At 38.9% G+C, this 24,920-nt stretch overlaps 1 protein-coding gene across 1 annotated transcript; it reads left to right on the forward strand.

The window, feature by feature from the left end:
- The first annotated feature begins 2,241 nt into the window (after positions 1 to 2,241).
- LOC137291954 (dynein axonemal assembly factor 11-like) lies at positions 2,242 to 22,922 on the forward strand. Its single transcript, XM_067823508.1, has 16 exons — positions 2,242 to 2,447; positions 4,032 to 4,105; positions 4,427 to 4,504; positions 5,643 to 5,739; positions 6,597 to 6,672; positions 7,150 to 7,200; positions 11,505 to 11,564; positions 11,993 to 12,081; positions 13,378 to 13,434; positions 15,037 to 15,126; positions 15,694 to 15,768; positions 15,903 to 15,968; positions 17,784 to 17,853; positions 18,961 to 19,056; positions 20,582 to 20,670; positions 21,451 to 22,922. The coding sequence occupies exons 1-16, from the start codon at positions 2,242 to 2,244 to the stop codon at positions 21,632 to 21,634; spliced, it is 1,458 nt and encodes a 485-aa protein (XP_067679609.1). The 3' UTR covers positions 21,635 to 22,922.
- The last annotated feature ends 1,998 nt before the right edge of the window (positions 22,923 to 24,920 follow it).

Below are 24,920 nucleotides of genomic sequence, written 5' to 3' on the forward strand. Positions count from 1 at the left end.
TCCATTCCATTCCCCACATGCAATAAGATATCTGAATTATTAATGTAAACAAAAATGTCTCAAAGTAGACAGCTGATGTGAACACATGTTCTCACGATATTTTTGCGTTCCTTAACATGTTTTGGGAGGGAAAGCCGTGGTGTATCATTTATTCATTCATTCATTCACATATGTACTTCTTTCATTTATTCTTTTTCTTTATTTCTTTCATTCATTCACACAGTTCCTTCCATACATCCATCCATCCATCCTAAAATTCATTCATTCATTCTAAAATTCATTCATTCATTCTAAAATTCATTCATTCGTTCATTCTGAAATTCATTCATTCATTCTAAAATTGACCCGTGAAGGTCCCGGGGTAGAATAGGCCTTCAGCAACCCATGCTTGCCATAAAAGGCGACTCAGCTTGTCGTAAGAGGCGACTAACGGGATCGGGTGGTCAGGCTCGCTGACTTGGTTGACACGTGTCCTCGGTTCCCAATTGCGCAGATCGATGCTCATGTTGTTGATCACTGGATTGTCTGGTCCAGACTCGATTATTTACAGACCGCTGCCATATAGCTGTAATATTGCTGAGTGCAGCGTAAAACTAAACTCACACAATCACTCACTCATTCTAAAATTCATTCATTCATTCATTCTAAACTTCATTCATTCATTCTAAAATTCATTCATTCATTCTAAACTTCCGACTGATACAATAAACTGGCTGAAGCTCTGTTAAGCCAAGGAGCCTATATAGTTGTAGAGTATCCCTGGTTAAACACAACTGAATTTACGCTGGGAACCAGCCAAATCACTGTGTGCGTTGGAGCATGACGAGGCACACGTTAATTAGTACAAATGGTAAATAAAGCAACCGAGTGACCTATCCCTGTTGTAGAGTATCCCTGCTAAAACCGATTGTTGTACTACGACAGTCGTCTATGTTAAAAGTCCCATGCAACGCAAAGTACAGCTTTGCAGAATCTGATACATTTCGGAATGTACTTAGAGCAGGGGTAATCTTCAGCTCTATATGGTCTCACTGCCTAGAGTTACAAATTAATGCAAATTCAGCTTTGGGAGTTACGATTAAAGTTTAACGCTACGGTCGCTTTCGGGAATGGAGCCCTGAACAAATATCCCCAAGTGCCCGATACTACTCCGTCGGTCGAGTGTACTGTGTGCACAATGGCAAAAATATCAGGATTCATATCTTTCACTAAGCTGGTCCCGGCTCCCTTTGTGCGCGCCGCCTTGCGACAAAGCTTTGGGCGAGAAGGGGCCCAGCTTAGGCAAGTTATTGCTTTGAATTATCTCCCTTGCAATATCCTACAAATGCATTAAAAACAAGGTGAATTCCATGTCTATATCAACAAAATCTGTGCCAACATTTTTATATTAATAATATATTTGGAACTGTGAATAATATATTTGAAATATTTAGTTCTTCTCAAACAATATTTGAACAGAAATTAGCCGGAAGTGGACGGATTTTATCAGCTGTTTATAAATACGCACACCGCACAGGCATGTGCTTGTCGATGGTGATCGCTTAACGGTTGCTCGTGATTAAGAAGGACAATATTTGTGTCACGATCAGACAGGATGACGAGAAGTAAGTTTTTCTTGCTTCAAAATACACGTTTAATAATTCCATATGCTCTAGTGCGGGGTTTTGATTTTATGATTCGAAGATATTTAGGCGATGGCAGTGTCACCAACCACTTTCGTGATAGGTTTGTTGTTATTTTAGATCATAACGATGATTTACATTATATTAAGATCGTAGGCCTGTTGCTGGTAAACCTTTCTGTGTAATTATATCAGGAATTTTACCAAAAAGTAATCAGTGAAGAAAGATTTCAGTGGAAATAGGTCTGAGTCTATGGTTGTCATGGAAACGAGTGATGCCGTCAAAAGTAGATACAGCATCCATCTCGATTATATCGTTCTGTATGATCGTATCTGCACATAAACAATTTTTTTAACCATAAGACAATTCTTTTTACTAGCAATGCCTTATTTTCACATTTTACGGGATCTTCATATTTTTGTAGTAGTTCAGAGCTCATTTTTTTTCTGCAAAATGAGCATGTGGTTATTAAACAAATCTCCAACACACACCATGCAATTCATTCTGCAGCTTGATAACACATACCATCAACAAGATCAAAAGAATTTTCAGACAATAGTATCATGTTGAAATTGGAATGAGAAGAAAATGTGTGTACTAAAGAAAATTAAGGTACAAAATGAAAGATGATGTTGAAATGCATTCCAACCTGGTGTGCTCTCTGCCAGTTGTCAGTGTTTGTCATTTATCATTGCATTTGACTGACATTGTGACAACTTTACTTGTTTCAGTTACTGAGACATTGATTCGCAAGAGAGCAGAACACAATGAACTGGAGATATCAACTCTAGAGGAGGTCTCTCTTCATCAGCAGGATATAGAAAAGTAGGCTGTTTCAATATCAATGGCTGGTAGAGCTCACCCAAGGCCTCTTTTTGAATTTCGGTATTGGACACTCAAATCAATTTCTTTTCGATTTGTCATACAATTAAATATATCAGATTTCAGTGAACTCCATCATGAATTCCACTGTCAACTTTGTGATGTGTATAAACAACAATTCTCATTTGATAATTAGCTTGGTGTCGACCTGATTAATCACGTTTTGCCTTATTTCATCCTTTGAAACTGCTCGAGTTAGAGTACAAAGTATGTTCTGGCTGTGTGGAAATAATTTTAATAGGTTTTCAAATATCAAATCAAACTAGTGATAATGGAAATCGAAATTAAGGTGTCAGATTTGATTTTTGACGAATCAAACTGAATCCTTTCAGTCCTAGTGGCTGGTATCCCCCACTGTGACTTCACTGGAATATTTCTAAATTGGCATAAAATATAAATTCACTCACTCAGTCCTGTCCAGCAGATTCCATACTAGTCTGAAGTTGGCATAACAATATGCAGTTCCATTTAGAAAGATGTCAGATGCAACTCATGTTATATTTGGGATTACACTCTCAGCAAAGTACAGATTCCAGTACTTTAGTAGGGTTGAGTCCGACCCGTGAAGGTTCCGGGGTGGAATATAGAATAGGCCTTCAGCAACCCATGCTTGCCATAAGAGGCGACTATGCTTGTTGTAAGAGGCGACTAACGGGATCGGGTGGTCAGGCTCGCTGACTTGGTTGACACACGTCATCTGCAGCCAAAATGTCCTAATGTTATTGCATCCTTATTGTATTGCGCAGATCGATGCTCGTGTTGTTGATCACTGGATTGTCTGGTCCAGGCTCCATTATTTACAGACCGCTGCCATTTAGCTGGAATATTGCTGAGTGCGGCGTAAAACTAAACTCACTCACTCACTAGTAGGGTTGAGTCCTATTCGTGATTTCAGCCTAACTCTCAGCCACGAAGACATCCACAAAAATGGAAGTCTGACAACTGGTACTCTAGAAACATGCTTTCTGTACACTTCTCACAGGTGTTTATAAAGTCAGCAAGGTGTCTTTCCCAATGAAATTGAATCTGTTCTCTCCAAAAGCTTGACCCATGAAGATCAGGGTCACAATTGGTCTTCAGCAAATCTTGCTTGTCGTAAGAGACTACAAACAGGATTTGGTGGTCGTTCTTGCTGACTTGGTTGACATATGTCATCATTCCCCATTTGTGAAGAACAATGTTCATGCTGTTGATCACTGGATTGTCTGGTCCAGACTCTATTATTTACAGACCACAGCCATAAAGCAAGCAGCATTAAACAACTTTCAAGCAGTCAGTCTGGTAGGAGTAAACTGGCATGACTCCCACAGCCAAAAGCAATAAATACACAATGATTTTAGATAAAGTGGGAAAATGTTAAATTTTGATTACATTTTTTTTGTACGTGTCACATATTTCCTTGCTTCACCTCTCATGACAATAACAAGAAGAAACCGATGGACTCCGGGTTCCTAAGGATACATTTGCAGCAGCACATGAGATATTTCTTTCAGGCATTTTTAAGCTTCATATTTATACATTTTTCAGAATTGAGCACATTGATAGATGGTGTAGAGACTTAAAGATTTTGTATCTGCAGAGCAATTTGATTCCAACAATAGGTGAGTATATTGCTGTTTTCTCAAATGGAATAGTGTTTCTCAATTGAAAAGATGTTTCCAAAGAGTATTCTACCATGATGTTTAATTCTTTACTCTAGTATTTTTAGAGATGTGAAACGTTTATTAATTGTTATACTTTTAAAGTCTCCCTTACCGAATTATCCAAGCAGGAATTTTCCTGTGGCACTTATACATATACTCGAGTGAAATAATCTGTCACTCTTCGTTCTAATTTAGCTTTGTGAGTTCAGTCTCGAAGTTATAATATATTAGTATTTAATCTCTGAATACCTTGTCAGTCCCTCTTCTTTTATTTTTCAGAAAATGTGAGCAAGTTAAAAAAACTGGAATACCTTAATCTTGCTTTGAATAATGTTGAAAGAATTGAAAATTTAGAAGGTAAGTACTTTTTCATGAATCAGCCCTCTGCATATATTAGAAAGTTTTTAATGAAGCTTGGGTTTTAAAATTTTGTTGTTTAAAGCTGCCTACAGCAATACAGCAATGTTCTGGTAATTTGGTAGCAGACTATGAATATTCAATTCTAAATGAGAAATTCTAGTGATTGACTTGATAAGATTAGGATGCAGTAACATTAGGACATTTTGGCTGCAGATGCTTTGACTCTATTGTTAATGCCCTTATGATTTTGTGTATGTGGCAGTTTTGACACTTTTTTCTAGCCATTCTGATCCAGGCTCAACATTCATGATATACCACTGGCCCGGGTCTAATACAAAAAATGAATGAATAATAAAACAAGTGAACATGACAATGTGTGAATGGACTTTTAGCATATGTCTACGGTTTTAAATTTTTGAAATCGGTAAAATATTCAAAGCTGTTTTCTGAAAATTCTTATTATGATTCTGATTTAATAAGGTCTTATGAGGAGGGAGGTTTAGTACCTTGTCAATATTAAAGTAAAATTCTACAAACATGTGCAAATTTGAACTTTACATTAAGAGTTACTTAGCAGGACCAGTAAGAATCTATAAGGACCAGTGGTTTTAAAAGTTACTGGTCCTGTAGTCTTGAATTTGGGTGAATGTATTCACTTTGTGAAGATCTGGGCAAGAACTGGTCTTAGCAACCCAGACTTGTCGCTAGAGGCAACAGTAATGGAATTGGGTGGTCAAAATCGCTGACTTTGTTGACATAGGTTACTGTCACTATCTCACTTGGATAGACCAAGCTCTTGCTGTTGAACACTGGATTGTCTGGTCCAGATTCAGTTATTTACAAGCCACCACCATATAGCTGGAATATTGCTGAGTGCAGTGCTAAACAACAAACCAACCTACCCTAATCAAGTACAGAATGAGAGGTCATCAAATCACTTGTATTGACATCTTGATGTTCCATATGTCATATTTGGACTTTCTCAGTTAAGTACAGATTCTTGTCCTTTACATTTAGGGTTGAGGCCCATCAAACTCCACCCTCAAAAATGTCTAGTCAAACAGTACAATAACATTGAATTATTTTAACAATCTTATCTTATTAAATGTTTCCATATCTTTATGTAATGTTTCAGGATGTGAATCTCTCCAGAAGTTAGATCTAACAGTGAACTTTGTTGGTGAGCTGACAAGTATTGAGAGTCTTAAGGGAAACTACAATCTCAGGGAACTGTAAGTATATTTATGTTTATTGTATTGGTTTTCCAGTGCTGTATCTACTTTTGCATGTTGCCATTCCGTTTGGCTGGAGGCTCACATTTCTCATCATGGCCAGAATGTTATACAAATAATGTGATAGATGACGGTTTTGTGGACTTCACATTAAAAAATGCATGTAAACATTCTTGATAGTTTTTGGTTTGCTTCTTCCATGGTGTAAATAGACAGATTATTTTAATGTGTGTACAGATATGACAGAAGCATAATCACACTGTTTAGATAAAGTATTAATTCTGGATGGAGTCCCATCTGGGGTTCAAACCCCAACTCACCTTAAGTTCCCAACTCATGAAGCTCTCATGTGATGCAGATACACTTATGCTTCCCTTCCACTGTCTTATATTACTGTGGGTGGTTGTGTAGCCTTGTGGTTCATGATTTGCTCATCAAGCTGAAGACCTTGGTTCAGTTCCCCACTTGGTTACAATGTATGAAGACTATTTCTGGTCTGCCATGATACTGCTGAAATATTGCTAAAAGTGATGTGAAACCCAACTCACTCACTCACTCACTATACAGTTAATGTTTCCACTCACTCACTCACTCACTCACTCACTCACTCACTCACTCACTCACTCACTCACTCACTCACTCACTCACTCACTCACTCACTCACTCACCCACCCACCCACCCACCCACCCACCCACCCACCCACCCACCAAACCATCAGTTCAGGTACTGTCTGGGCTGTGCTTGATTGCTCTGCAAGATTCTTGAAATCAGCTTTTAACATTGTTTGCTCGTTCTCATTCTGTCTCAACAAATGGTTTCCAGTGCGAAACATTTAAGGTTGAATCTCCCTGCACAGGTTCCTCACCGGCAACCCCTGCACTGAGTTTGAAGGCTACAGAGATTTTGTGATTGCCACATTGCCACAACTGAAGGTGAGGCAACAAAACACAACTTCTTATTTCACGAAGAAATCATAGAGCTGACAGACATAACTTACTGAAAGTCATGTAGCTTTATTAGGTGTGGGGTAGCCCAGTGGTTCATGTGTTCGCCTGTGATGCCAGTGACCCATGTTCGATTCCCCATGGGTACAATGTGTGAAGCCCATTTCTGGTGCCCTCCTCAATGATATTGCTGAATGTTGCTAAAAGTGGCCTCACTCTCTCAACTCCAAAAAAAGAGCGGCGTTGATGTAAGAATGTTGTCATTTTGGAAATGGACAAAGGGAGTGAAGGCTGTTTTTCATTTTTTTTATCCATTAGTAACACAGACTACAAACATTTTCATTGGTATGTTAGCTGTTGAGACAAGAAATTAAACATTAAATTTTTAATGTGTTGCGTTTGCTGTCACATAACATTGATAGATGGAATATGCTGACTCATTGTTGTCTGATCTGTGTGTTTCAGTGGCTGGACGGGATAGAGATTGATAAGTCAGAAAGAATAAAAGCTGTACAGGTAATATCACAGTTGTTATCTTACACACAAAATATAAGTTAGTGCAGTGTTTGATGTAGTCATCTTTTTTATAATATGGAATCTTGTGTCACCACTCTTTCAAAATATACACAACCCTTTAAGATATGAGTTAGGATTAGTCTTCAGCAACTGATGCTTGTCGTACAAGGAGGGGCGGTGGGGTAGCCTAGTGGTTAAAGCGTTCGCTCGTCACACCAAAGACCCGAGTTCGATTCCCCACATGGGTACAATGTGTGAGGCCCATTTTCTGGTGTCCCCTGCCATGATATTGCTGGAATATTGCTAAAAGCAGCGTAAAACCAAACTCACTCACTCACTCACACAAGGCAACTAATTAGTTTTCAGCAGCTGATGCTTGTCATACAAGGCAACAGGATCGGGTGGTTAGGCTCGCTGACCCAATTGACATTGTATCCCAGTTGTGGAGATCAATGCTCATGCTGTTGATCACTAGATTGTCCAGACTTGATTATTTATAGGCCACCCTCATACAGATGGAGTATTGCTGAGAATAGCTTTAAACATCCATCCATTCATCCATCCATCCATCCATCCACAACCAACCAACCAATCAGTCAATATACTCAGGACCATATCCTTTATCTATTTTAAACATATGTAGATTTCTTAGGATTACGTAAATGGTTTTGTCACAGGTAGAAGACACCACTTATGCTTGCTAAGATTGAAAAAAAACATTCACATGGTAATGACTAGTTTTCACCAAGTATTTCAAAGAAGTTATTATTTTTGTTTCCATTAACTTCCCAATTTGGGTTATTTTGAAGTTAATGATTATTGTGAGCCTGTGACGATCTGTATGAGGACAGATCAAGCAGTCATTTTAGCTGTCTTGGTTGACACATGTTGTCATATCCCAACTGCATAGATCATTGCTCATGCTGTTGATAACTCGTTTGTCTGGTTCAGGCTCGATTATTTACATACCACTTCCATATAGCTAGAATATTGCGGAGTGTGACATACTTGCCCAAAGGGAGGTAAATCCTACAAGGTCATGTATTTAAAGTGAAGTGCTTTCAGCAAGTCCCAGAAGCATGAATTGGTGCCAGTTCTGTGATAACCAAGTGATGTGTCCCATCTTAACACAAAAATGGCTTTCCGTCTCTTTCAGTCAATCTACATTTTGTAAGGATCAAAAGTAAGAATGAGAGAAGGATGCACAAAGTATCTAAGGATTAAAAGCAATGTGGTTATTGCAAACATTTTTAAGTTTCTGAGTTTAGTTTACTTGCAAAAAACATCCTTTGCTTGTCCTTTGAAATTCAAAGGGTATGTATTGGAAACCAACCTCTGTTATTTTTCTGGGACAAGCTGAATAGCAACTCATACTCTCCTCTAGGGATTTCATATTGGTGCACGAACACCATTACTACTTTGAACATGAACGATAGCTCTGGTCAGTGTCACCAAAGCTCTCATACATTGTATGTGTGTTCACCTTATATTTCAAAATGTATATTTCTGAACAGAGTTTAAGAATGACAAACAGGATTAGTTTTATTGAATATGCAAATAAAATAATCCTTTTATCTCATCTACATTAAATCGTAAAGAAGATACTCAAAATAACACTTTCAAATATTTCTGAAACTAAAATTGCAGTGGAATTTTAAGTGAATATGCTGATAAAAAAAGGAGTGAAGCTAAATTAATCTGGTGTTCCGCCATGATTTTGCAAGAATATTGCTAAAAGCAGCGTAAAATTAAACTTACTGTCTCACTCACTCAAATAAAAACATCCTCAGAGATGTGAAATATATTGTGCTTAACGTTGATTAGTTACGTACAGATATAGTATTATTGTTTTACAACTCATAGTGATTCATTACTACATTTCCTGACAATGTTGGGAAGCGCATATACAATCTCCAAAGCAAGCCCACATGTTTGTCAGAAATATCAGTTTGACCTCATAAGAGCTGTCATGTAAACAAACACACATGCATATCTCTCACCATCCAAGGCGTTATGCTTACTGAAGCTGCACCTGAGGCAATACAGTTCTGTTAGCTAGGTGTGTTGGTCTTTCAATATGACGATATATAGTTTACATCATTTAAACAATGACATGCCATACCATACATGTTTTGAGTACATTGGATTATTTTTATCAAAGCACTGCAATCAGTACACATGTTCTGATTGGCTTGTCATTATTTGGCACATAACAAGCATCAACAGAGGGAAGAGTCTTCTTGGAGGTTATGGAAAGTAGCAAGAGGTCACAAATGTAGGGGGAAGAGTCTTCTTGATGGTTATGCAAAGTAGTAAGAGGTCACAAATGGAGGGAGACAAGTCTTCTCGATGGTTATGGAAAGTAGCAAGAGGTCACAAATGTAGGGGGAAGAGTCTTCTTGATGGTTATGCAAAGTAGTAAGAGGTCACAAATGTAGGGAGACAAGTCTTCTCGATGGTTATGGAAAGTAGTAAGAGGTCACAAATGGAGGGAGACAAGTCTTCTCGATGGTTATGGAAAGCAGCAAGAGGTCACAAATGGAGGGAGACAAGTCTTCTCGATGGTTATGGAAAGCAGCAAGAGGTCACAAATGGAGGGAGACAAGTCTTCTCGATGGTTATGGAAAGTAGTAAGAGGTCACAAATGTAGGGAGACAAGTCTTCTCGATGGTTATGGAAAGCAGTAAGAGGTCACAAATGGAGGGAGACAAGTCTTCTCGATGGTTATGGAAAGCAGCAAGAGGTCACAAATGGAGGGAGACAAGTCTTCTCGATGGTTATGGAAAGCAGCAAGAGGTCACAAATGGAGGGAGACAAGTCTTCTCGATGGTTATGGAAAGCAGCAAGAGGTCACAAATGGAGGGAGACAAGTCTTCTCGATGGTTATGGAAAGCAGCAAGAGGTCACAAATGGAGGGAGACAAGTCTTCTCGATGGTTATGGAAAGCAGCAAGAGGTCACAAATGGAGGGAGACAAGTCTTCTCGATGGTTATGGAAAGCAGCAAGAGGTCACAAATGGAGGGAGACAAGTCTTCTCGATGGTTATGGAAAGCAGCAAGAGGTCACAAATGTAGGGGGAGGAGTCTTCTCGATGGTTATGGAAAGCAGCAAGAGGTCACAAATGGAGGGAGAAAAGTCTTCTCGATGGTTATGGAAAGCAGCAAGAGGTCACAAATGGAGGGAGAAAAGTCTTCTCGATGGTTATGGAAAGCAGCAAGAGGTCACAAATGGAGGGAGACAAGTCTTCTCGATGGTTATGGAAAGCAGCAAGAGGTCACAAATGGAGGGAGACAAGTCTTCTCGATGGTTATGGAAAGCAGCAAGAGGTCACAAATGGAGGGAGACAAGTCTTCTCGATGGTTATGGAAAGCAGCAAGAGGTCACAAATGGAGGGAGACAAGTCTTCTCGATGGTTATGGAAAGCAGCAAGAGGTCACAAATGGAGGGAGACAAGTCTTCTCGATGGTTATGGAAAGCAGCAAGAGGTCACAAATGGAGGGAGACAAGTCTTCTCGATGGTTATGGAAAGCAGCAAGAGGTCACAAATGGAGGGAGACAAGTCTTCTCGATGGTTATGGAAAGCAGCAAGAGGTCACAAATGTAGGGGGAGGAGTCTTCTCGATGGTTATGGAAAGCAGCAAGAGGTCACAAATGGAGGGAGAAAAGTCTTCTCGATGGTTATGGAAAGCAGCAAGAGGTCACAAATGGAGGGAGACAAGTCTTCTCGATGGTTATGGAAAGCAGCAAGAGGTCACAAATGGAGGGAGACAAGTCTTCTCGATGGTTATGGAAAGCAGCAAGAGGTCACAAATGGAGGGAGACAAGTCTTCTCGATGGTTATGGAAAGCAGCAAGAGGTCACAAATGGAGGGAGAAAAGTCTTCTCGATGGTTATGGAAAGTAGTAAGAGGTCACAAATGGAGGGAGACAAGTCTTCTCGATGGTTATGGAAAGCAGCAAGAGGTCACAAATGGAGGGAGACAAGTCTTCTCGATGGTTATGGAAAGCAGCAAGAGGTCACAAATGGAGGGAGACAAGTCTTCTCGATGGTTATGGAAAGCAGCAAGAGGTAACAAATGGAGGGAGACAAGTCTTCTCGATGGTTATGGAAAGCAGCAAGAGGTCACAAATGGAGGGAGACAAGTCTTCTCGATGGTTATGGAAAGCAGCAAGAGGTCACAAATGTAGGGGGACAAGTCTTCTCGATGGTTATGGAAAGCAGCAAGAGGTCACAAATGTAGGGGGAGGAGTCTTCATGGAGGTTACAGAGAGGAGCAGATAGTGACAAATTGTATTTTGTTTCAGGAGTTGAATGTCATCAGACCCAAGATCTTGGACCAAGAAAAACAGCATAGGAAGAAAAGGGTAAGTTTACCAGGGTAAAAACACATGTATCCAGCATTGTTTACAATTAAGTGGTATAGAAATCATAAACTTTTCAAATGTCCACATACTGTTAAGGAAGTAAACTGTATGGAAAAATATGTGAGTATCACCAATAAAACTGCATTTGTCCACCAGGATGTCCATAAAGCATCCATTTCATCTGGTTGGGTAACTCATAAACATTGCATAACAAATGCATTGTCCTTTAAAGGTCCTATTCTCTTACCACAGAAGTTACTCCTGTCGTGTCTTCCCACATAACTCTGCTTTAATATGACCCTTTCATACTACTAGTGTTCTGGTTTGTGTTTGGTTGCTGTCAGAATTTTTGTTTATGATCAAAATGGGCACAGTGGCAAGATAGGGAAGGGACACACTTAAATATTTTTAGTTGACTTCTTGTTCAGGTGAAGCAGAAGGAGGATGCTGAAAGGAAAAAGAAAGGCGAGGAGAACCCAGGCTTTGATGGACGCTGGTACACAGACATCAATGAAGGGTAAGCCCTATTGTTGATTATGTAGCCATTACTCCCAACACATACTGTGGTCAGTGATACAAACAAACGCTTTATGTGTATGACCATACTCTCTCACTCACTCATACACACAGTGTAGATTGTAGGTGGCAATACCTGTTGTGTTGGGATAATGCCCAGTGTAATGGTTAAAGTGTTCGCTCCTCATGCCAAAGACCCAGGTTCAAGTCCCCACATGGGTACAATGTGTGAAGCCAATTTCTGGTGTTTTTATCCTTTCAGCATGTGATGCATGGGGATATAGTCGATGCATCATATGCCCTCCTGTCAATAATCATTTTGTTTCTGGAGCTCAAAAATCTTTCAATATTTTCAACAAACATTGGTAGATATATTACACAAAAACTTAAGTTGTGCCTTTTGCTATTTACAGATATTTGTGATCTATATTATTCATGGTTTCCATGGAAAAGTTTTCCCTCAAATGGGAGGGGTGGGCATCGTGTCTGAAGAATTATCACAAAAGCCATTCAATATCCTTCTACAAGGTCTGGCAGATATATCACAGAGATTTTGATTTGGTGCCTTTCGCCGTTTGCAGATTTGGGTTAAAGATAATGATTTTTTTTTTTTTCAAATTTGTTAGGGGGGATAATGTCATCTTTTGATGTGTGACATCTTTTGATGACTCCTGTTTGTATGTGGTAGAACAGCACTAAAGTGTTCTTTGCTCGTTGTAGGAGAGGATAAAAATGCTCGGTGATAGTTGTATGAGAGAACTATGTTAGCGGTAGGCGATATTGAGAATGTTCTATAATGTTTGTTACTGGAGAGGTCTTAGATGTTCTTTGCTAGTTGTATGAGAGAACTAAAGTGTTCTATGTTCATGGCAATCATGTCTGAAGAAGGCAATCTACAAACCATAAGGTTGCATAAAATAAATTAAATGTTTCTTGGGCATCGTGATGAGGGTGGTAGGACTTCAAGGACTTTTAAAAAAAACATTTTGATAGAAAAAAAGTTAAAAGGGAGGAACATATTTTTCTCAGAAATACAGCTTTGGAAGTTTCGCAAGTGTTAATGAGTTGTAGATTCAGTCACACCCATTCTTACCAACATTCATTCTTATGGTGACTAAATGGATGATTGGCACACGTCCAAGTCAAAATTACTTTTTCAAATATCTATAAAAAAATTGTTACACACAAAAATAAAAGTGACGTGCCAATGCCTGAGAAATATTTCACTTTTTTTCAGGTAACCTAAGGAGGAAATATAATTTATGTTCAGTTTTAAATAAGGTTCTGTGTTTTTCAGGGACAAGAAAGAAGGCAACAATAAAGGAGATGATTTTAATCTTGACGCTGAGAAAGAGTAAGTTGCTGAATAGAGACCTGGGACTCCTAAGGTCACTAAGGTAACCTTAGTGCAATGTTAAAGTATGGGAGTTATGGTTAACCTTAGCAAAGGTTGCTGCGTGAAAGGAGGCCCTGTCCTGAGAAACAGTATCATATACATGTATTACAAAAGACAGCTTCAATCCCTAATTTGACCCTTAGAATAAAATTGTATGTTTCATTTGTCAGTCATCCATGATTCTGCTTGTAATGCATATCGGTATATATGATTATTTGTAATGGTTAACAAAATGGCCTCAGTGGTTCTGGTTCATAAGGTACCCTGTTGTCAGATGCACCTACATAGGGCTTGAGATCAGTGGGTCCATGGTGGGGTAGCCTAGTGGTTTAAGCTTTTGCTCATCATGCCAAAGACCTGAGTTCGATTCCAAAAAGGGTTACAATGTGTGAGGCCCACTTCTAGTTAGCTATTCTTGAAACGTTAATAGCCCTACGAACTTCTTAAGCCCATTCTTAACACATTGGCTACGATCAATGTTAAGAATTCTTAGGGCTATGAATGTTTCGAGAATGAGGGCCCTGGTGTTCCCTACCATGATATTGCTGGAATATTGCTAAAAGCGGCATAAAACTAAACTTACTCCCTCCCTAATAAGATTGATAATTGGAAATAACATTGATAATTTCATTCTTAAGCTACTGAGATGATTTTTTATTTTGTACAGATAATGTACAAGTTTATGTTCATAATCAAAGGCTGTTTCAAAAGTATGCTCAAGACGCTGGTTTTTTTGTAATCTGTAAATATATGTATCAACACTTAACAGTTATGTGAAATATCTTGATTTCTTTTGGACTCATTTTGGCATTTGGGCTCAATAATTATTCCATATGTTGTGAACAATTATCGCTATCTGTGAGTTATATCGATGGCCTGAGACAGGCCCCCCTAAGTAATTGAAGGAACCGGCACGACTTCGATGTTCAGATGTAAACAATCTCCAGGGGCATGACTTGTGACACTGTTCTGCAGTGACAATCTTTTCCTAAAATCATAAGCTATTGTCCCGACAACACCTCATACCTAAACGCATTCAACACGGGTGGTCAAAGATGGATAAGTATAAAAATGTAATAATAGGAACTAAAAACACAACTCACCGAGACGGGTGTTTCTTCCAACGACGCCATGTTTTGCTGTGTGAGTTTCCGCTCGCGACCAAAAAATCTCCGAAGATGGCCGAGCGTGTTTCCAGTATTACCGACATTGCTTCTGATAGGGCCGATGTGTTTCTGTTATTACCGCTAAACTACCGATATCGCTGCAATTGTTTCGCGAGTGGGCTGCGTTTGTTTACATTTGAGATGCAATTCCTTCAAATGTGCTGTAATTCCTTCAATTACTTAGGGGGGCCTGTGAGAGCTAAGTCATCATATCCTGTTCAAATCTCATTAAGTGTATTGGGAGATAGTAGTGAGCACACAAGCAGATCTTTTTGACTAAAGATTACTATTTTCTTTTTTGCAAGTACCTTTTCTGAAATCTCAAACCTACAACCCTGGAATTCTGTTTGAGTGAATCAAAAAAGTTTGAAAAATACTTGATGAAATATTTCAGGTTTTGGGATGAGAAAGTTCCCTTCACACCAGAGTCACGGCGAGAAGTCCATGATCACATGCAGGAAGTCAGAAGGAGGGACGAGGAAAAGTAAGGACAGATGAGAATAATAATACAAACATGAGATACATGTATATGTATCTCAATACTGTTATACTGCAACATTTGATTTATGAGACAGTGGTATAGCCTTGTGGTTAAAACATTCGTTCCTCATGCCAAGACCAGGTTCGATTACCTACATGGATACAATATGTTTTGCCCTTTTTTGGTGTTCCCTGCTGTGATATTGCTGGAATATTGCTAAAAGCAGCATAAAACTCAGCTCACTCACTGTACATGTACAGTTAATGTTTCATATACACACAAAAAGTTTTCTTTTGCTGTGGTTTGTTTTTTATGTGTATATAACTGTATCTCAGTACAAAAAATACTGAAAGATATTATTAGTAAGGTCAAGGGTTCATATTCCAGCTGTGATTATTATTTTACATTATTGGGTTACAATGCTGACAAATTTATGGATATAAACTTTATTACTGTTTCTATAATTTCATCACGATTTCCTCCAGCTTTCTTATTGTGAATGTTGGCTCTATATTCATCAGTCAGCAATGATATGTTTTGTGTATAGTTGTGGTGTTTTTGTCCTTTCAGAAATAAAAAAGAAGAAAAAAAGCCTCGAGCTCTGTTCGCTCCTGATGGTCGCCCATACAATGTTAATGAACCAGGGTAAGTTGGTCATTTTCCAGACTCCTTGATATGGGATGAAAAGATATTTCCTTTGATAGCTGAGACCATATCAGTGCATTAAAGAAGACATAAACTGAAAGAAAATATATTATTGTTTTACATTTATGTTTCAGCGTGGATTTCACATTAACAGACGATGAAGAAGGAAACATGATGGTGCTTGATGTGGCCTGTTTCAAGTGAGTCAGCATGAGGGGGGCATATTCATTGTTATAGGGTGTCATGTACGAAGTGACTGAATGAGCTTTTGACTTTGGTTTTCACGCTGATTTTAGCAATATTCCAGCAATATCACGGTGGGGACACCAGATATGGCCTTCACACGTTATACCCTTGTGGGGAATCGAACCGTGTTTTCAGTGTGACAAACGAATGCTACAACCACTAGGCTACCCTGTTGACCCAGGTGACTGAATACTAGTAGATCAGATGGTCAAGGTCAGTGGACTGGTCGATAGAGTGAAATTGATTTTATTGATACAAAGGTATCATTGTGGCATTTCAACTTGAAAGTCAGTATGATACAAAGGCAGTGGCTGTGGGAATAAAGATGATAATATTAATCTCACGGTAAATGGTAAAGTTCTTAAACTGAGTATCACGGGTAAAAATGACCTCTCCTTATGGTAACTTCTTGTGTAGTCTGTTTGGATCAAAATGATATCGGTGAATCACAGTCTAACTCAAAATCGGTTCCATGATCAAACATTCATTTGAAAGCTGAATGTAATGAAAACATCAGACCAATATTGGAAAAAAAGTTTCATAACATTTGTCTCCAAAACAAAAAAAAGTTACGTAACAAACTAGCATCCTGTTTTGAATTTCGGAGTGAAGTTTTCCAAGGATACAGTAACAGTAAACTTTTGCAGGAACAGCCTCTTACGACAAGCCTGTGCTGGATCCAACACAGCCTCTTACGTCAAGCCTGTGTTCCAACACAGCCTCTTACGACAAGCCTACAAGCCTGTGTTCCAACACAGCCTCTTATGACAAGCTGTGTTCCAACACAGCCTTTTACAAAAAGCCTGTGTTCCAACACAGCCTCTTTCGACAAGCTGTGTTCCAACACAGCCTCTTACGACAAGCCTGTGTTCCAACACAGCCTCTTACGACAAGCTGTGTTCCAACACAGCCTTTTACAAAAAGTCTGTGTTCCAACACAGCCTCTTTCGACAAGCTGTGTTCCAACACAGCCTCTTATGACAAGCCTGTGTTCCAACACAGCCTCTTACGACAAGCCTGTGTTCCAACACAGCCTCTTACGACAAGCTTGTGTTCCAACACAGCCTCTTACGACAAGCTTGTGTTCCAACACAGCCTCTTACGACAAGCCTGTTTTGGATCCAACACAACCTCTTACAACAAGCCTGTTTTGGATCCAACACAACCTCTTACAACAAGCCTGTGTTCCAACACAAATCTTCTCGGGTTATGCACTTGGAGACCCATGAAGATCTGGGTTGGAATTGACCTTCATTAACCCATGTTTGTCGTAAAAGGCGACTTAAGGGGATGGAGTGATTAGACTCCATGACTTGGTTGACAGTAATTAGACTCCATGACTTGGTTGACAGTATAAATTGATGCTCATGCTGTTGATCCCTGGATTGTCTTGTCCAGACTCTATTATTTACTGAACGCCCATATAGCTGGAATATTGCTGAGTGCTTTGGTGATCACATTCTTATTTCGCAGGCGTTTCATTTTATGGTATATAAACTTATTGAAGATTATATATTTGGAAAGCAATTAGTGCATTCCATACATAATTCAAATTGCACGTAAATCTGACTGGTATAATTATTGCAAGTTCTTTTTGGAGACATTATTATCGTGCATGCCTGTCAAATGGGTTTGACAGTAGCATTGAGAGGATTAAAACTAAACTCACTCACTCAGTCAGTTATACCCATGGAACATTGTTACACAGTGTTGAACACTAGCACATAAACTGTACATATACAGTCTCATTGTTCCTCTTGTTGTTCCAGACATATGGACACCTCCCTGCTGGACTGTGATGTGCAGACAAACTATGTCCGAGTCTTGATGAAAGGAAAGGTGGGTGTTGCTTATCATACAGAGCTTGAGAGTTAGTGAGTGAGATGGTTTAATTCCACTGAAAACAGTGTTATGTCAGGATGTCTCAGGCTAATAGGGAAGAAAACCTGAAGTAATTTACCATTGTGGAAGATATAAAAGCATCATCATGATAGCATATTACTGACCATAATGAGAAATGGTTCATCTTACATTTATGTCTGCTTCCATATCCTGACGTTATGTCTGGTTTTCACATCGTCCGGTTGTGTCTGCTTCCATATCCTGACGTTATGACTGTTTTCACATCATCCGGTTGTGTCTGCTTCCATATCCTGACGTTATGTCTGGTTTTCACATCATCTCGTTGTGTCTGCTTCCATATCCTGATGTTACGTCTGTTTTCACATCATTCGGTTGTGTCTGATTCCATATCCTGACATTATGTCTGGTTTTCACATCATCTGGTTGTGTCTGATACCATATCCTGACGTTATGTCTGGTTTCACATCAAGCATGTTTTTCAGGACATTTTGGGTTTTTCACTTAAAACTGCTTGTCCAAACACACTTGGTGCAAAATGGTCATATCGCATGAATACACCTGTAGAGGGGTATGACTACACATGAATTTGATGAAATGCAAGGTAGCTTCGGAGGGCCAACGATACACGGACCATTTTTCATCATTCATTGCTATTTGTTCATTGATGCTGTATGTTCGCATTCATGTTTAGGCATTTAGATTAGAAACGAATTCATTGTTAGATTATTAGGTTCAGTTGGCTATTGTGGTGTTAAGTTGTTGAACTTGCATTAGCATGTTTAAAGATTAGACAATTAGCGGTATTTAGGGGTTTGTGTTACTAGTTCGTTTTATTCCCCTAGGTTATTATAATCATGTTTAGTATCTTATAAATCATCCAGTTTTCTCACTCATAAGACTTGTCATATTTAGTTCCATGTTTATGCCAAAGGTAAGTTTTCAGTTTTAGTTGATTAGTTGTTCAATTACATTTGTTAGACAGCTCTGCACAACATTTGTTTCCACTGCACAACAATACAGTGTCTGTTTTCACATCATACAATTGTGTCTGTTTTCACATCATACAGTTGTGTCTGTTTCCAGGTCTTACAGTTGTGCCTAAGTGAGGATGTGAACCCAGACTCGAGCACTGCCCAGCGGTCACAGATCACTGGCCACCTCGTAGTCAAAATGCCAAAGGTTTGTTTCACCTACAAGAATACATTAATATCTGTATTCATGATTTTATGTGGACATTACCCTTGAACAGTATGTTTATATGTTATTTGAATTGTGAAGCTTTTCAGGGAATGAATGATATTGTCACGTGTCATGTGTTGACAGATGTCATTTGTATTTTTCTACTCAAAGCAGCTGTTTGCTTTTAGTGTTGATTGTTTGGGTTTTTGTTTATTCTTCCAACTGAATAAGAACTAAATTTGTCTTTTCTTGCTTAAAAACTAATTAATTAAAATGTTCTTGTATGAATGATAAACAAAGAATTTTTACCTACATTTTCATTGTTGTATGAACCCGTGTAAATGTGGGTTAAAATTGGTCTTCAGTAACCCATGCTACTTGTAAGAGGCGACTAATGAGATTTGGTGGTCAGGCTCTCTGGCTTTGTTCATGCATTCCATCGTATCACAATTGCGTAGATCAATGTTGATCACTCGATTATCTAGTCCAAACTCGATTATTCACAGAAAGCACCCATATGGCTGGAATATTGCTGAGTGCAGTGTAAAACTAAACTAACATTGTTGTGTGAATTAAAAGTGAACAAAGATTCTGTGTCTGTTTTTATGTTCAAACAGTGTTAACATGATTATAGTGAAATCTGTGTTCACCAAGTGTGGCCTAATGCATTTCTTCTAATAAGATGTTTATATTCACTGAAATATGCATTCTCTTCCCACAGAGATTATTTGTCATATCTTCCTACGAGCCTCTGTTCTTACACGACCATATTTGCTGGTTCTCATAAGATCCCCTATCGGCAAATAATCGCATCTTGAATTACCTCCCGTATTTCTATCCAATCAGAACGCATGACAAGACGACTTACATCCAGCTTGACTAACCTAAGCAAGTTGGCGACTTGTGTTGATGTGACACACAAGTTTAATGGTTAGCTTGTCTGTTGTTAACGAGGACGACCGAGACGCCATTGAATCGCCATTTCACGGATGTGCTCTGTCTAGAAGAAACATTGCTGCCTCGTGTTGGGGAAGAGGTTCTAGTTTTCCCGATGTATACGGAAATTACCGAGGCCTTATGAGTGATTACTTTTGAAAGAACATCACTGATTGCACAACTAAATCAGATGGCAACCAATCACAAATCTTGAGCACTCGCACCATGAAAGAGCCGTATTAGAACAGAGGTTTGTAGGAAGATAGGACAAATAACCTCTGTGGGAAGAGAATGTGAAATATGAAATTCATATTAATTTGATTTTATCTGTACATGGAAGGGAGAGAACTCTGTTGAATTTAATGATGTGGAGATTTTATGGGAAGAACCTTATATGAGAAAAACTAAAAACAAATAAATCATATGCAGTGAGTGGTGAAGCGTTATTGCAGATAGACAGACTCTTGTTACATGAAATAAGACAGTGTGTGTGCTTACCCAGGGGTATGTTGTTGCTATCTCAGATAAATATGTCCACTGAGAGCAAACATGAATGTATTTCTGTTTTATTCATCTTTCCTTATTACAGACCAAACAGATCATCACAGCCAACAAACCCAAGAGGACAAGTAATAAGGAAAATTGTCCTGATCCACAATTAAAAGACAGAAAACAACAGTAAGTCCATTTTGTAGACTCCCAGTGAAAATGAAACTTAAATGTTTACTGATCCATTGACTGAATGGTATGTTTTCTTTTTTATTGTTTGTATCTTGTTGCGATTAACAGAATTGGGTATTCAGATTCGCTGACTTGGTTGACAGTTGTCATTGTATCCCAGTTGTGTAGAGTTATGCTCATGCTGTTGGTCACTGGATTGTCTGGTCCAAACTCAATTATTTTCAGACCACTGTCATATAGCAGGAGTATTGCTCAGTACAGAGAAAAACTAAACTGACTCACTCCCGTTGTGAGATATCTCTATAGTCATGTTATTTGAATTTGTTGGTTATATTTGAACAACCCAAATTAATGTTTTAGACTGTGACCCAAGCTGAATTTCTGAGGCAACAGGACAAATTTTTGTTATAGTTCTAAGGGGTCTTGTTGATAGCTTTTGTTCGGAGAGGGGAAGGCTGGTGCATGACTCCCTGGTCACTTCATACCAGATGATTTAAAAGATTGTACTTGTTACCTTGCCTGGTGCTCATCATTAGCAGGGATGGCAATTTTCCACAAATGCACTAAAATCCACAGATTTATATGCAAATCAATCAATCTTGAGATTCGTCTTAACCTGGGGAAAAAATATTTAGGAGGTTGAAGTCCTGCTCTTCAGCGTCAGAGTTTTCTGTCTTTGACGCTGCTTGACAGAAAGAAATTACCCTAATCCTGCCTTCACATTTTGCCATGACAGTGATAAATAGTATGACTTGAAAGATGCTTTGTCTTTGACAGATCAGGTCCTGTTCTATTAGAGGTGGATGAAGCTGCCAAGAAGTGTGTTGATATTGGGAACATTGTGAAGGACAAGCCAGAGAAAACAGTTCCTCCCCTAGGCTACAGTAACAGAAGAGACATTCCGGTGCCCCCAAACTCGGATGACTTTGTTGATGACCCTGATGTTCCACCTCTTGTGTAAAATACTTCAGAAGGAATGAATGGCCACAGTTGCTCAATTCACATGGCAGAGATACTTATTTTGGCATTTTAGAAACCTATGCTCATTGGTTCACATTGTGCAATTGACCGGTTTGTCTTTCTTGGTGCCATACTCTTGATGTGGATAAAAACATACCATACCTGAATTATTTCATCAGCTGACAGGCTTAGTATCACTGAACTACTGATTAAAGGGTTATAAAAACAATGGGCATTTTAACAGCCCATTCTGGAGTCCCCAGCCATGATATTGCTGGAACATTGCTAAAAGCAGCGTAAGACTATATCAATCACTCACTCACTCACTCACTCACTCACTCACTCACTCACTCACACTCCTCTGGAGAAATGGGAATGCAGTTATCTTTGGAAAACCAGAATATGTTGCATATCCAACCCTCATCTGTTGATCATTGGATTGTCTGGTCTAAACTCAGTTATTTACAGACCTCTGATATATGACTGTAAAATTGCTGAGTGTGGCGTTCAACAACTAACCAACCAACCATATTTACTCAGGACTTGATTTAATCATTTAGATCTTGCACTAGTGCAACCTATAATGGCAAGAAACAGCCTCATCTTTGTGCCACCTTATATATCCATAGGTTAATATCCTGTTGTTCATAAGTCAGACTTCTGCTGGGAAACTGCCATTCTCTTCCCACAGAGGTTACTCAAGTCCTATTTTCACACGTTTACCTCACATCTTCCCACGTAACCTCTGTTCTTATAGGACCATACAGTTCTCCTAAAATCCCCTTGCACCAACTCGCAACATGAATTATCTCCCTTCTTTCTATCCAGTTAGAAGACATGTCACATCGACTTAGATCCAATATGGCAGCCGCCATGGTTGATCAATATGCGAAGGGTAGATTCAGTATTTCATGTTTAACTGAAGATCAGAAACTGTCAATATAAAGTGGGGTCACAAATGTCCCTCCTCTGCCAATAATTTATGTTGATGTGACTTAGGAGACATTTAATGGCCAGCTTGTCCGTTGTCAACGAGAGTGATAGACACTGATCCACCTTTATATCACTAGGTTGTCTAGAAGAATCGTTTGCGCATCACAGAGGACAAGAGGTTCCAGTTTTCCCGAAGCATGCAGAAATAACCAAGGCTTTGCAGATTGCAACCAGTAATGAAATCAGAACACTCGCACCTTAAAAGGGCTGTATTAGGTTGGGAAACTGTATGATGAGGAATGCTTGAAGCAGTGACTCTGATGACTACAAGGACAGTGACTGTTTATGTCATGAAACTTTATAAAGTAAGGTCAGTGATTTTAAGTAGAATAATTTTGTTATTATGTTCTAAATCATCAATTCTTAAACTCAAACAATACATGTACATATCGTCGGATGGTAGGTTTTCAGACAGCAGTATTTTCTCACACAATAATGATGCAGGTTACGTCACAAAGATATTGTAAATATTTAAATGATGACTTGTGTTTACGAATTGTCTTTAATAAGTTAGTGACCTAGACATCCGGGCTTCGAACTCGCACCCTCAGAGCATCATGTAATCATAGCTTTCGGCCGTGGGAGCCGTGCCAATTTACACTTATCAGAGGGGTACACAAAGTATGCAGTCTAGACTACCAGTTGTCTGACTTTCATTTAGTGGAAGTCGCGGTGGCTGAGCGGCCTAGGCGGCTGACTTTGTGTGCTGGCGATTAGGTGCCTGACTCTGAGGGTGCGAGTTCGAATCCCAGATGGGACTCAACTCAAAAAAGTACTAGAATTTGTACTTTACTAAGAAAGTGAAATCCCAAATGTGACATATGTCAAAGATCAGTTGTGTTAATATGGTTGTAAGTGTCGTACATTAACATTGACTTGTGACTATCTTTGGTCTAAGATAGCTTAGAAAATCTAGGCCATAAAATAATCCACAACGTGATGATTTTATTTATTTTTATTTTTTGGCATTGTTCCTAATATCATCAAGTCTTGTCATCCTTTGGAGCATAGTCTAATATGTCTTTCTGGGAAAGGTATTTGATGAAGATATGTTCTTGAAAGAACAAGTCTTGTTTTTCCCTAAGAATATTACCTTATGTAACAGTATGTACTAGTTTCATATATATTTTTTAATCAGTTATCCTACTTTGTTCATACATACAATTTATGTTGTGATATATCATAAGTTGTTTTAAAGAAATTTGCAGATATGTGACTACATTTGTGCCTTCATTTGAAATCAATATGCAGCATTCCAAAGTAATTTTTTTCATAAATGGCAGCTCAGTTTCCATTCTGTCCCATAAATGTTTACAGGTAAGAAATTGTGTAAATAATGATGATAATAATTGCTATGCGCCTGTTTCCTCACACTTGTACATTCTCAAGGCGCTAATGATGAACATATTTGAATTATTGTTTCTGTGTTAACAATGATATTGTTATTTACATCCGTCCAAATTCATTGAACACAAATTATAAACAATTTTATCAAAACCTTGCTTTCTGTCATCTGTTTGAAGTAGTAAACATGCCAGTGACTAATTGGGTAAAGTGTTGAGACTCAGTGACTAACTAGGTAAAGAGGGTAGACCCAATGAGTAAATTGATAAAGAAGTGAGACTCAGTGACTAAATGGGTAAGGTGGTGAGACTTAGTGACTAACTGGGTAAAGAGGTGAGACTCAGTGACTAAATGGATAAAAAGGGGTGAGGCTCAGTGACTAAATGTGCAAGATTGTGAGACTTGTTGACTAAATGGGCAAGGTGGCAAGACTCAGTGACTAAATGGGTAAAGTGGTGAGACTCTGTGACTGACTGGGTAAAAAGGTGAGACCCAGTGAGTAAATGGGTAAAGAGGTGAGACTCAGTGGCTAGATGGGTAAGGTGATGAGACTGTGTTAAAATGGGTAAGGTGGTGGAATTGTGAATAGATTGGTATGTTGGTGAGACTTGTTGACTAAATGGGTAAAGTGGTGAGACTCGGGGACTAAATGGGTAAGGTGGTAGCACTCATGGGTAACTACATGGGTAAGATGATGAGACTCTGTGATTAAATGGGTCAGGTGTGAGACAGTTTCTTTAAAAAAGACTCGGTGACTAAATGGATAAGGTGGTGAGAAAGTCTCTAAACAAAGACTCAGAAACAAACTAAATAGGTAAGGTGGTGAGAAAATCTCTAAACAAAGACTCCGTAACTAAATGGATAAGGTGGTGAGAAAGTCTCTAAACAAAGACTCGGTAACTAAATGGGTAAAGTGGTGAGAAAGTCTCTAAACAAAGACTCAGAAACTA

Source organism: Haliotis asinina, chromosome 7 (assembly GCF_037392515.1).
Source record: "Haliotis asinina isolate JCU_RB_2024 chromosome 7, JCU_Hal_asi_v2, whole genome shotgun sequence".
Lineage (NCBI taxonomy): Eukaryota > Metazoa > Mollusca > Gastropoda > Lepetellida > Haliotidae > Haliotis > Haliotis asinina.